The 14208-nt window shown below is 38.5% G+C and overlaps 1 protein-coding gene across 1 annotated transcript in view; it reads right to left on the bottom strand.

The window, feature by feature from the left end:
• Nucleotides 1-8659, bottom strand: part of LOC122797927 (zinc finger protein 883-like) — a 194648-nt gene extending 185989 nt beyond the window's left edge. The window contains exon 1 of the mRNA XM_044066446.1: nt 8533-8659. Within this exon, the coding sequence (XP_043922381.1) occupies nt 8533-8544 (12 nt within the window). The 5' untranslated portion in view covers nt 8545-8659. The remainder of the gene's footprint in view (nt 1-8532) is intronic.
• Between the last annotated feature and the right edge of the window lie 5549 nt (nt 8660-14208).

Raw genomic sequence — 14208 nt, 5'->3', positions numbered from 1 at the left:
CCTGTGCACACATTCCATTGAGGGGCTCACATGGGTGAATGCTTCATTTTGGTGGTGTAATACTAGCAAATCTTACAGACATTTCATTTGGGGAAGCGTTTAATTTTGGACATTGTACATACTGCAACATTCTACTGAAGGGGTTGCTTGGGTGAAGTGTTCATGCTGGTGGTAGCACATACTAGGAAATATTACTGAAGGCTTGTTTGTGAAAATGTTTCATTTTGGGTGTGTGTATACCTGGACATAATTATGAGGATGTTGCTTGGGGAAATAATTAATTGTGTATCAGGGAAGTGCTTGTGCATACATGGTCTCACTGCTGAAGTGACTGCTGGTCCAATTTGTGTCATTTTGGTGCCTGTGCATACAGAATGCAAACAACTAGAGGGTTTAGTGGGGACATATAGAAAGTCAGGCTGCAAATTACTTTGGGCAACATCACTTCTGCTTGTATTGTTCTGTTTGTGATTATACTGCCTGAGTGAGATAAAGGTTATCACTGGGTGACTACTGACAGCATGGAGCTACCATATTTTTAATGCATTTCTCCTGGCTTTGTCAGTCATGTGTGGAATTTAGGTGGGAGGAAGGCCTCAGTAATATCTATGTGTTATACTAGTTGACTGAATGACTCAGGTCTTCTCCTTACTGATGATATTGAGTCAGCGTTACATAACACCTGCACTAGGTAATATAATGAATGCCTACTCAACAAGTTATGTGCAGCAATTATCTCCTGTGTCTCAGCATGCAGAGCCTTTGCAGTAATGAAAGGAAGGTCATTATCACTTTAGCAATCTGTGCAGTTACAATATAGCAGTGAGTCATTATCACATGTGCAGTTACAATGTAGCACTGAGTCATTATCACATGTGTGCAGTTACAATGTAGCAGTTAGTCATTATCACATGTGTGCAGTTACAATGTAGCAGTTAATCATTATCACATGTGTGCAGTTACAATGTAGCAGTTAGTCATTATCACATGTGTGCAGTTACAATGTAGCAGTTAGTCATTATCACATGTGTGCAGTTACAATGTAGCAGTTAGTCATTATCACATGTGTGCAGTTACAATGTAGCAGTTAGTCATTATCACATGTGTGCAGTTACAATGTAGCAGTGAGTCATTATCACATGTGTGCAGTTACAATGTAGCAGTGAGTCATTATCACTTTTCTGGGAAAAGTCTCCGCTGCTGTCGCTGTTATTCACATAAGTAGAAGTCATTATCACTTTGATGAATGCACAAGCCAGGTTCTGTTTTTTTTCTCTGCTTGGAGTCATTGCAAGCAATCCCAATGCTACCGCAGCACCACCAATATATATATATATATATATATATATATATATATATATATATATATATATATATGGATTCCTATTACAAGAACAAAAGTTCACTACGTCAAACTTGTAATAGGAGCCTCACTTCTGTGAAAGTTCACTTTAACGAAAACACAGCAGCACAGTGGAGGACATAAAAAACAAGCTATGTCCTCCACTATGGTGCGATAGTCATGGACCATAGGGTTAGGGCACAGGTTAGGGTAAGGGGATAGTTAGTAAAGCTATACCCTTACCCTAACCCATGCCCTAACCCTAAGGTCCGTAATTATCGCACCATAGTGGAGGACATTGCTATGTCCTTCACTGCGCTGCAGTCATCACGGACCTTAGGGTTAGGGCACGGGTCATGGTAAGGGGATAGCCCATAGGGCTATCCCCTTACTATGACTCGTGCCCTAACCGTAAAGTCTGTGAGTACTGCATGAAAGTTCAGTACAACACCCATTCGTTGTACTGAACTTCGCATAATTGCACTTTTAGTTAATTGCACTTTCGCTGCAGTGTGCATTCCATGCACTATTTCGAATTAGTGAAAATTCAATCTAGTGTATGGAACCCATATATATATATATATTTTTTTTTTTTTTTGCATATGTGTGTATATGGATATATATGCATGTACATAATGTAGTTGCACATATATGCATTGGTCATACGTATATATATATATATATATATATATATATATGTATATAATTTTGGTGATTGTATGAATCTCAACATTTTCCTGAAGGGATCATTTGGGTGAATGTTTCATTTAGGGACATGTGTATAACATGTAGTAATAAAGATGCTGGTAGGGGAAATAATTCATTTGTGTACCACTCAGTCATGGGTGGAAATGGTCAGTCAGTCATGGGTGGAAATGAGGTGGTAGGAGGAAGGGCTTAGTGACATCCAAGTGTTATACTATTCTGACTGAATTATAATGATAAGAATGATAATGAATGCCTCTGCACTCCACACTAACATGTATTAGAACATGCTAATGCAAAACCTGTGTGTGTGCGTGTGTGTGTGTAGTAGATATATACCTAATGCAAAGAATACTGCCCCTGTGGCTAGGATGGAAGATTTGGATGGGCTTACCAGGTAATGCATATCATATACATATATATGTAGTATTACAATACATCTGTCAAACATCAGTAGTAATCTGTTTGCATTTTGTTTCCTGTGCAGGTTTGTCCACCTTCTGACACTGACATGGCTTCACGATCAGAAGAACGACAAGTGAGACTGTGGGTATGTGGCCATTCCTACATTCACTGGGCTGCCAGCCATGCCTCCAAAACTGAAAACCAGTACAACTTGAGCTTCCCCACATCCAGTGTGAAGGTATACTGGATTTCAAGAAGAGGTATGCATTGGAGCGGAGTACTGCAGTTGTTAGAAGGGAAGTGTTCCATCTACCCTGAGCCCAACATTCTTGTGCTGCACATTGGAGGGAATGATGTCCTCAGTCAACCACTCGGAACGCTATGGTTTGAAATCACAGCAATTTTGAACACCTGCCATTGTGGTGGCCACATTGTCATTTTGTGTGGTCTGATATAGTTCCTCGACAGATATGGAAAACAGAAAACAGTCGATGGGCAGCTCACAAGGCCAGACATTTACAGAATGGGTTCATGCATGGCTTGATGCACAGGGTTGGTGGATCTACAATCTGCCATGACAGCATCACTGCAGAAGATGTTCACCTGTTCAGAAAGGATGGCGTTCACCTAACTGAGGAGGGCATTGCGTTGTTCTTGACTGACTTCCACAATGGTGTGAGGAGAGCTATGCAGGATTGGTAGCAAGCAGCTTGTGAGAAGAATGGAAAAGACCCATGACCAAGTAGGACCAGTATGGTAAGTAAAACTCTATTATGAAATGTGTTCTGTAAAATTTATTTTTCTGAGTTTGGCAAATAACTGTGGTAAGGAGCTGGTGAAGATGCTGAGAAAGAACTGTTTCAAGAGAATGCTACCACGTACAATCTAATCTGTCAGTGACCATCCTGCAATACTTCTTTTTTTATTTTGCTTTTATCAGGCATGTGTAGAGTTTAGATGACAGGAAGAGCTTAGTAATACAGAACTTGATCCCTTAGGTCCACTGCTGAATGGACACATGTAAAGAGAAAAGGCATAGGTAAGGCAGACTGCTGACACTGAAGGATGTCGTGAGACTGCAGTGGTATCAGCTGTCTGAGTGGGTAGCCAGCACAGCTATCAGACAGATCAGATGGCCTTGCCTGCCACTGAAGTCCCATGCCTGTCCTGGGTTCATTAGTGGAGTGGCGGTCTTTACCTTGCTTTTTCTCTTTACATGTACCCATTCAGCAGTATGTTGGCTACAAAAAGAATGTATATATTTACAATCATATGTGTCTACATGGTAAAACAACTGGATGCTGTACACATCTATAGATATCAGTTTTGTTAGGACTCAGGTTATGGAAATTATGATTTTTTCATGTTTTGGTAAATAACTTTGCAACAGAGCATCTGAACGTGCTCAGTAATACCTCATTTTGAAGACCATATTGATAGTTTCAGCATGGTAAAAGAACTGTGCCTGTATGTTGTACACATTTACAGATATCAAAGTTTGTTTCAGACTTAGGTTATGGAAATTATGATTTTTTTTTCATATTTTGGTAAATAACTTTGCAAGGGAGCATCTGAATGTGCTAAGTAATACCTAATTTTGAACAGAGTATTCATAGTTCCAAAATGGTAACAGAACTGTGCCTTTATGTTGTACACATGTACAAATATCAAAGTTTGTTTCAGACTTATGGTTATGGAAATTATGATTTTTTTTTCATATTTTGGTAAATATCTTTGCAAGGGAGCATGTCAGTATGCCAAGTAATACCTCGTTTTGAAGACAGTGTTACTCTTTACAACATGGTAAAAGAAATGTGTCTGTGCAATGTACTCATGTACGGTTATCAGTTTGTTTAGTTTTGTAGGATTATGAAAATTATACATTTCCAGTACTTTTATTTATTTCCAGTTTGATTACCGGGGAGGTCCACTGGGCCCTGGGGACCCGTTTTCAGTGGAGGCCCGGGGAGAAAAGCTCCAAAAATACAAATACAAATTACAAAATATGAAAAAATATAAGTGATACATTGAGGTGACCAGTTTGTACAATAGGAACATTCATTATTACAAAATAGTCAAATACAACTTCACTAAGGTTATTCTAAAAAGGTTATACAATTATAAAGCTGTCCTTATAAAGTAATTTGAGGAAATGCATTATATAAGCACATTCTAAAAAGGCTATACATTTATAAAGCTATTTTTATATAGTAATTTGAGAAAATGCATTATACAAGCACATAGAGAAGAGAGTTAAGAAAATCTATATACAGTATAGGACATTTTGAAAGCAAGGGTACATTCCAAATGGGATATCAATGTGTTCTTGGATAATTTTTAGGTGGGGTAGACTATATGCACTGCCTCACCTTTTTACATTCTAGGTAGGATATCAGTGTATTCTTGTATAGTTTTAGGTAGGGTGTAGACAGGAGCATTTCCACTTAGTGGACAGATGTTTGAAAAGCTGAGTTTTGAAATTTTCAGAGTTTGATATTGTTCTTAAAGAGGAAGGGAGAGAGTTCCAAGTCTTGCCAATAGTGAAGGAGAAGAGAAGTTGGCCAGCTGGACTTTTAGGTTTATTGATAGCAATCAGGTTTTGATGTTCGGATCTGAGAGTTTTATTGGGGATGTAGGGTGGAAGGATGTTAGATAGGGCAGGACAGTTAGATGGCTGAAATATAAGGTTGTGCACTGTGGTGAGCTGCAGATAGTTTAGGTAGTTTGGTAGTTCAAGCCAATTTAAGGATTGAATGGAAAGGCAATGATGGGTGGAAGTTTTACAATTGGAGGCAAATTTATATATTTTATTGTAGCAGCTTTCTAGTTTGGAGGTGATAGAGGATGACAAGTTGGTTATGAGAGGAGCAACATATAATAATGAGGGCAAAAGATAGGTAGTGGCCAAAGTGTGCCTGGTGGAGTGAGAGAGAAAGCGATTATTCCTATATAGCATGCCTAGTTTTTGGTGGGTTTTCTTAATATTTTGTTGAATGTGTATGTCGAACTTTAGGAATTCATCGACTATAACACCGAGAGGTTTGGCAGAGGGAACCACTTCAGTAGTGGAGTTGGAGTTACTATGGACTTTGAAAGTGTCTTTGTTATAGGAGTAAGACTTTCTGGGGGAGAAGAGGAGAATTTTGGATTTGTTAGCGTTAAGGGAGAGGTGGTTTTGGCTCATCCAGTTTTCAGTGGTTGAGAAGGCAGCTTGGGTTTTGAGAAGCAGTTCAGTGATGTTTGAGGCAGAGCAGACTAAGGTTGAATCGTCTGCGTATTGAATAAATTTGGTATTGGGATAGCTGTGTGAAAGTTATTAATAAAAATATTAAAAAGCATGGGTCCAAGGATGGATCCCTGTGGTACACCTGTTGGTGTAGGAAGGAAGGAGGAGATGGAGTTTTTCCATTTGACTGCCTGAGACCTATCTGATAAGTAGCTAGAGAACCAGGATAGAGAGTTAGCTGAGAGATGCAGGTTTGATAGATGAAGGAGAAGGTGTTTATGGGAAACGGTATCGAAAGCTTTTGAGAGATCAAGCAAAACAGTAGAGATCAGGCGACCTGAATCTCGGGCTTTATTGATAGTTTCTAAGAAGGAAAGTAGAGCAGTAGTAGTACTATGGCCAGAGCGAAAGCCATGTTAAGTTGGTGTAAGAAGATGGTTTTAGGTTAGAAAAGGCATAAGTTGGAAGTGGATACACTTTTCTAAGATTTTAGAGATTGGTGAGAGTAGAGCAATAGGGTGAAAATTTGTGATGCTGGTGTTCTTGCCTCCTTTGTGAAGAGGAAGGATGTAAGCTGAACGCCATAGTTTGGGGACGTAAGATTCATTAATAGATCTATTAATAAGGATGCTGATTGGGAGTGATATCCCATCTGCGGCACATTTTAGGAAAGTGGAGGGAATGTTGTCAGGGGCATTAGAGCAGGGTTTAAGTTTAGACAGAAGTCTTTTTATAAAGTTAGTTGAGACAGGTTTGAGCTCGAACCTGAGGGGAGGGTTATTGGAGAAATTGGTGGGGGAAGATAGGGAAATAGATGGGTCATTGCTAGGGAAGGTCTTGGTTACGTCAGCTATTGTTTGTATGAAGAAAGAGTTAAATTTTGAGCATAGTTCTAGGTCAGATTTACTTGGGTCAGGGCAGGGATTATTTTTGGAGCCAGGATTAAGTAGAGAGTTTATTGAATTCCAGAATTTCTTGGGGTTGTTGTTATTGTTAGACTGGAGGTTGGTGTAATAGGATTTTTTTGTCCTTGCTAATTAGTTGTTTTACTTGGTTACGTAGTTGCTTATATTGGAGCAAGGTGTTGGGAAGTTTATTGTTTTGGAATAGCTTCCATAGTTTGTCCCTTTAATGCATAATTTGTTTAGTAAGTTTAGATAGCCAAGGAGCAGTATTTATTTTTACCCTTTTATTTCTGATAGGGGCAAGAGAGTTAAGTGTATCTAAGAAAACAGAGTTGAAGTGGTCGATAGCAGCATCAAGAGGGAGAGTTTTAAGGTCTTGCCAGTTCATTTGTTTGAAAAGGTTTGAGAAGGTTGTAGGGTTAAAGTTACTAAGATTACGAGTTAGGATGTACTGGTGTTGGTGAGGAGAAGAGTTGGTAGCGCGATGAATAAAGGCTGGGAGGTGGTCACTAATACTATTTGGAATTGTTCCAGAATTGGTGATTTTATTTGGATTGGAGACTAGGATCCAGTCAATAGAGGATCCAGGGGGGTTAGTTTTGTTGGGTCGGGTTATTTGGTGTATTGTTTGAGTGAAGTTGTAAAGGTTGACGGCTTGGGAAGGAGAGAGAGAGAGTTAATTTTGTTCCAGTCAGTATTTACATCACCTAAGATGTATGTTTCATAGTTAACTTTACTAGATGCCCATTGGAGAATGTCTTCGAGGATAGGGATATCGATAATTGTACTTCTCATTATTATGCCCATATATTTGCAAGGAAGCATAGTGATGACACAAATTATACATCATTTTGAAGCTGACATTGAGACGCACAACTTCTACACTGATATGTTCCCTCTGTCTGTTACAAGTGATGAGATATTATACTTTCCAAAAGAGAATACACTGTAGGGATGAAGTGCCTCCACACAACAGCAAAATGACGAAAAATAGAATGAAAGGCACACCAGATATTATACTTTGTTTATTTATCAATTATGAGAAATATTATATTAATAATATTTCTGTGAATATCTCCATAAAGGAGCATCACACAGTAATGGTTAAGGTATCATTTTAAAGCTGACATTCACACAAACAAATTAAATACAAATTGTATGGGCCTACATGGTACATTGACCAGAATATTGTGCTTTGCTTTTCCAAAAAAGGTAAAAAATATGCACAATATCAGCATTTCTTGCCAAATATTTAATAATGACTTTAATATGTGCTATCAACATTTACACTGTTAGAAAAGTCAGTGTCTGCTGAATAACTTTCATATTTACATTTTTAGTCTAGCTCTTATAGTTAAAGAGTTATGAACATTTGTTTTCTGTATGGTATTAGAAATGGATTTTCTGAAAATGAGCTCAGGCTGCACTGTTGTTCCTATTGTGGAATTAAGCAGGCAGCTTTTTCTGAGCTGCTCCAGAGTAAATGAGTTAAAGTGCATGACACGTCCGCTTCCACCAAATCTCTCAGTGTACTGTGCAATAATTCCCTCCACATTTAAAATCCTACTTCTTTCCCCACCAGCACAAACTGCTAGCTCAGAACCACATTAACACGCTGCCCTTAACATTTTAGGTCCGGAAGAATAAACACAGGTTGCTATTAATGAGTGTTGTTACATAAAATCCCAACTTGCATGAAAATCTTGTGTTTTACCAAAACTAAGTTCAGATTTGTGATTTGATGCTATTTTTCTCAGAACAAAATGGAAAATTAATATTCCTGAACAAATTTCGTCTGCTGCTTTCTGCAGAAAGTCTTTATTATAGTTTTATACTGACCCAGCTGCACAAACTACACCATTCACAAACACACGGCCTGCTGCCTCAGATCTAAACAACAAAGGTTAGCTGATACAGAAAGAAGATTTTCTAACTGGATCAGATCTTACCTCCAGCTTCATGATGAATCACACTGTTCAGGAAATCACGAAACTGCTGACTGTAAGGTTTATCAGATGAGTGATAATCACAAAAAAAATCTAAAAAATCTAAATAATTCTGTGCTCAAGAGCCAAAGTTGTCTCAACTTTTTACAAGTTAATACTTCCTGTGTGTCTGAGAAATGTATCCCTACACAGAGCTTCCAATCTGATTAATATTCATTAGCTAATTTGGTGAGAAAATAACATAAAGTAGGAGTTTGTATAAATATTTAATGAGATAGGTTGGCACATCCAGCTTTAACCTCCCACTGCCAGGATAACTTTATTGTATAAATATGTTTCTATGAGAAGAGAAAGTTCTGGATACCTTCTGTACATTTCTACTTTCCTGCTTTCTGCTTATATGTGTATTTCTACAGACTGTAACACATGGTGCCGTGTTTGATCCTCAATACATCAAACTACAACACACACAACAGAAGAAGCCACTAACCTTCTGAGTTCAGTATTTAAAATGCAGACAAAGGTATAACCATGAACTTTGTTATTATGGTGCACATATCTCACAATGAATCAGGGACACATTTCAAAAGAATCAGGGAAAAATCCAGAAATCACAAGCAGCCAGGGACACTTTTAAAATATTAATACTATTAATTTGAGACATTACTAGAATAGGAGAAAGTGAATTAATATATTTTCTGAAGTAAAAACTCTACAATTCTAATTATTATTATTATTATTCATTAAGTGCAATTCAGCACCCTTTCTCTAAAAAAAGTCACCAGTTTTAGGAGGGATTAAGAGGGGAAGAGTTAAAATTTGAGTCAAAATCAGGGACACTTGAAAGGTCTGAATTTTGGTGCATTATGTTGTAAGGTAGATCTGGAATGTAAGAGTCGTCCTGATCACTTTGCAAATTGCATGATAAACAATAAATAAATAAATGTTAAAGCCCCACAGTTGCTTTGCAGTTTGTTTAGTCACTGCTGATCATAGAAATGCAGACTTTTAAGAAAGATAAGCAGAAAAGAACTGGTTGGCTGAATTAATTTGTTCATTTTCTAGCCTTCTAGAAAAGCTGAATATCCTACTTAAATAACACAGCATTTTTATTTTCTACCAGTCAGCATGCATGCACATGCACACACACACACACACACACACACACACACACACACACACACACACACACACACACACACACACACACACACACACACACACACACACACACATACATACATGGAGCGGCGCAGTGGCACACCAGTTAGTGTTGTCATCTCACAGCAAGTGGTTGCTGCTTCAATTCTTCTGTGTTTGCATGGGTTTCTTCTGGTTGCTCTAGTTTCCTCCCACATTCCAAAGACACGCAGTAATTGGACTGGACACTCCATACTGACAGGTATGAGTTTGCATGTGAATGTGTGGTGAGAAAGAAATACCACAACAGGGCTAGCCACCTGGTGGTGTAAACCTTGGCTCTAGTGATTGTCACTGTTGAACTGACACCCTAACCCCATGTAAAATAATAGGAAAAAGGGGGTTATGGATGGATGGATAGATGGCTGTGTGTGTGTGTGTGTGTGTATATATATATATATATATATATATATATATATATATATATATATATATATATAGTAGCATTGTTGCCTCACAGTAAGAAGCTGTCCAGTTCGATTCTCAGCTAGAGCATCTTCTGCGTGGAGACATGCGTGAATGGGCGTACCTTCATTGAAGGTTGTGCATCAGGGCTGGTAACTCGGCACGTAAAAATCAACTACCAATCATTAGCGGACCGGAGTTCCGCTGTGGCGACCCCTAACTGGGAAAAGCCAAAAAACACAAAATATACACATACACAATAACACCCAGGCAGTGCGTGCAAATGGCCTACAGTCATCAGTATAGTACCTAGGTAAACAAACAAAAAAATAAAATTAATCATAATAAAAATGTTTTCTTGTTACCTGCCTTGATCCTTCTCTTCAAATCATGATCTCTTTTTTCTCATTTCATTTTTTTTTAAAGGTAAGTTCTCTGCAGATTTCCTTGTAGTGCTTAAATGTTTCTATCTTATTTCCTTTCTGCCTTCCTCCTACATGACTGTGCATGTTAAATTCTCATAGTATTTCTTTATAACATTTCTTTTGAAGACACTTTTTTTGCTACTCTATTCTGTACTAATTCCACAATGCCTACATCCTGCTGAATGCTAGGTCTCCAGACTATCACACAGTACTACAGGTAGGGCTGTACCACCTATCTATACAGAGAGACAATAACTTCTTGGTACCTACCGCTGAATGCTAGGTCTCCCGACTATCACACTGCACTACAGGTAGGGCCTTACCACCTATAGGTAGGGCCTTACCACCTATCTATACAGAGGAACAATAACTTCTTGGTACCTACTGCTGAATGCTAGGTCTCCCGACTGTCACACAGTACTACAGGTAGGGCTGTACCATCTATCTATACAGAGAGACAATAACTTCTTGGTACCTACTGCTGAATGCTAGGTCTCCAGAGTATCACACATTACTACAGGTAGGGCTATACCACCTGTCTATACAGAGAGACAATAACTTCTTGGTACCTACTGCTGAATGCTAGGTCTCCAGAGTATCACACATTACTACAGGTAGGGCTATACCACCTATCTATACAGAGAGACAATAACTTCTTGGTACCTACCGCTGAATGCTAGGTCTCCAGAGTATCACACAGTACTACAGGTCGGGCCTTACCACCTGTCTATACAGAGACACAATAACCTCTTGGTACCTACTGCTGAATGGTAGGTCTCCAGAGTATCACACATTACTACAGGTAGGACCTTACCTCCTATCTATACAGAGAGACAATAACTTTTTGGTACCTACTGCTGAATGCTAGGTCTCCAGACTATCACACAGTACTACAGGTAGGGCCTTACCACCAATCTATACAGAGAGACAATAACTTCTTGGTACCTACTGCTGAATGCTAGGTCTCCAGAATATAAAACAGTACTACAGGTAGGGCCTTACCACCTATCCATACAGAGAGACATCTACAACAACTGGAAAGGCTGCAGAAATACCTCACAAAGAGGATTATCTGCCTCAAACAGATGCCCTATGCAGACCGTCTCAAAAAACTGCAGCTTTACTCCGTCTCATATCGTCTACTCAGAGGCGATCTCTGACTAACACACAAAGCTATGTCAAACCCAGAGCTTTTAGACATGCTCCACTGAAAGAAATCCCAATCCCTACGAGCTACATGCTCTAGGGACCTAAACCTTGTCACCACAATAAACAGAACATGCTGGAAGGATAATTCCTGTCCCGGAGACTTCCCATATCTGGAACAAACTACGTATCTATATTAAACAAATCTCCTCATTAGCACTCTTGAAGAAAAATCTTGATGATTGGATGGGAGATGGGAAATTCACCCTGGGGATCACTTCTGTGGCTCTGCTCGACAGTGGCACAGGAAAATAATTTTCTTGGGTGGCAAAAGCCAGGGTACCTTTTGGCTAGGCTTATAAAGGTCCTAGGGCCAATAGCCTAGTACCTACCTATGAACCTATGAGAGACAATAACTTCTTGGTACCTACTGCTGAATGTTAGGTCTCCAGAGTATCACACTACTACAGGTAGGGCCTTACCACCTGTCTATACAGAGAGACAATAACTTCTTGGTACCTACTGCTGAATGCTAGGTCTGCAGAGTATCACACAGTACTACAGGTAGGGTCTTACCACCTGTCTATACAGAGAGACAATAACTTCTTGGTACCTACTGCTGAATGTTAGGTCTCCAGAGTATCAGACAGTACTACAGGTAGGGCCTTACCACCTCTCTGTACAGGCAGACAATAACATCTTGGTACCTACTGCTGAAGAATATATATTTCAATAATCTTCTTGACTTGTTTACTGGTTTGTCAAAGTGCTTGCCCTTCTTTACCTCATCTGATACAAATCCTCTAAGTCCCATTCTAACATTACTTGCTACTATTTTATCTCCAGCTTTATACACATTTACAAGTTATAATCTGAAATGTATAGATTTCTGTTTTTGCATTGGATTTAGTTCCATAACTGTAAGTTACAGAGTGTGCTTTAGGATGTGTAGGAAAGTGGATACAATTGTCAGTAGAAAAACAAACTGTAAAATCAACAGATGAAAAAGAAACAAACTAGCAGTGCAGGACTGGAAACACCATGAATCAATTGAAGCTTATAAAATCTTTATTGTAGTATAATCCATGAGTTTAGCCCTTTTGTTCACTAAGGAACTTCTTCAGAACTCAATAAAAGACAATAAAATCAATAATTATATAGTGACTAAACACACCACACAATCATGTGAAGCCAATAAAATCATTTATAATTTAATTGCTTTAATTTAATAAATGAATGAATAGATAAACTATCATTGAGCCCTGGATAATGTGTAGCATCCAATTTTATCTGCCATTTCAGCTCACTTAAATCCACGTGCTAATCGACCACTCTACCCTGTCCTGTACATCCTTTAAAATATTTTTCAACACAATAAAACTAAAAGCATGAGAAGGAAAATTCTTAACATGTCTATATAAGGCATTGCTTATTTTACTATTTCTGATGTCTAGGCAATGCTCATATACCCGGTCCCTTAACCTTCTTGAGGTCTTGCCTACATAAAATGCTAAACATTGATTACACTGGGCAATGTACACCACATTGGTGCTGTTACAATACAACATTCCTAACTACAAATTCATCCTTGTTTAAAATATAAGGGCATTGGGGACATTCTCCACATTTCTTAGTACCATGTCCTTTCAATGTTTGGGTAATATTGCCCCATTCCAGCCAATTGTGAAAGGATTGTACTACAATAAACAGTACAATGGATTGTACTACAGTAGAGATTGTATAAGCTACAACTGGTTCGTGGTGATTTGAGTCCTGCACTGCTAGTTTGTTTCTTTTTCATCAGTTGGTTCTACAGTTTTTTTGTGGTCATGAGATGTCTCCCCCAGCTCTGTGCAGCAGCTTGGACTTGAATGATAATCTGTTGGCTAGTTCTGGTTCTAATACACAGAGTGTGGTGAATTTAACAACGTTATTGCAACAAGTCAACCTAATTAATCAACAAATAACTGACATTCTTGCTTCTGGTAATGCGAATACTTCAAGATTTGGTTCCTCTATGTTTAGTTTGGGACTTCCTTTAACCCAGACTAGTGGTATGCACTCACAAGAACAAACCAGGGGGAACTAGTAATATGCCGATACTTGATGAATGGAAGGAAAACAAATTCAAGATGAACAACAACCTAGAGGTACCATCTTAATAGTAATGGTAATGGTTATACACCTAGCTTAGCGGAATTGTTGCGGACTTTCGACAAACAACTATTTCAGTTTGTGTTTACAGTTGGAAAATGATTACATAATTGAGTGCATTCATTTGAAATGTGTGCTGAAAGGGCTAAGACTGTGGCATTTTCCAAATGGGGAACAACCCTGTCATGTTAAAAAGACTATATGAGATCTTTGATAGAGCTGGTTGTGATGTTCTCAAAATCATGGTTAAATACAACAATTTGAAATTGGACAAACTATCTAAGTCAGTTGATGATTTGGATATACAAATACATGATGACCTCTTGTTTAAAAACTATGAAACCAACTA

Source organism: Protopterus annectens, chromosome 3.part1, assembly GCF_019279795.1.
Source record: "Protopterus annectens isolate FY-2018-M chromosome 3.part1, PAN1.0, whole genome shotgun sequence".
Taxonomy (NCBI): domain Eukaryota; kingdom Metazoa; phylum Chordata; order Ceratodontiformes; family Protopteridae; genus Protopterus; species Protopterus annectens.
The sequence above is the reverse complement of the archived record's forward strand: the minus strand, read 5'-3'. Positions and strand labels throughout refer to the sequence as shown.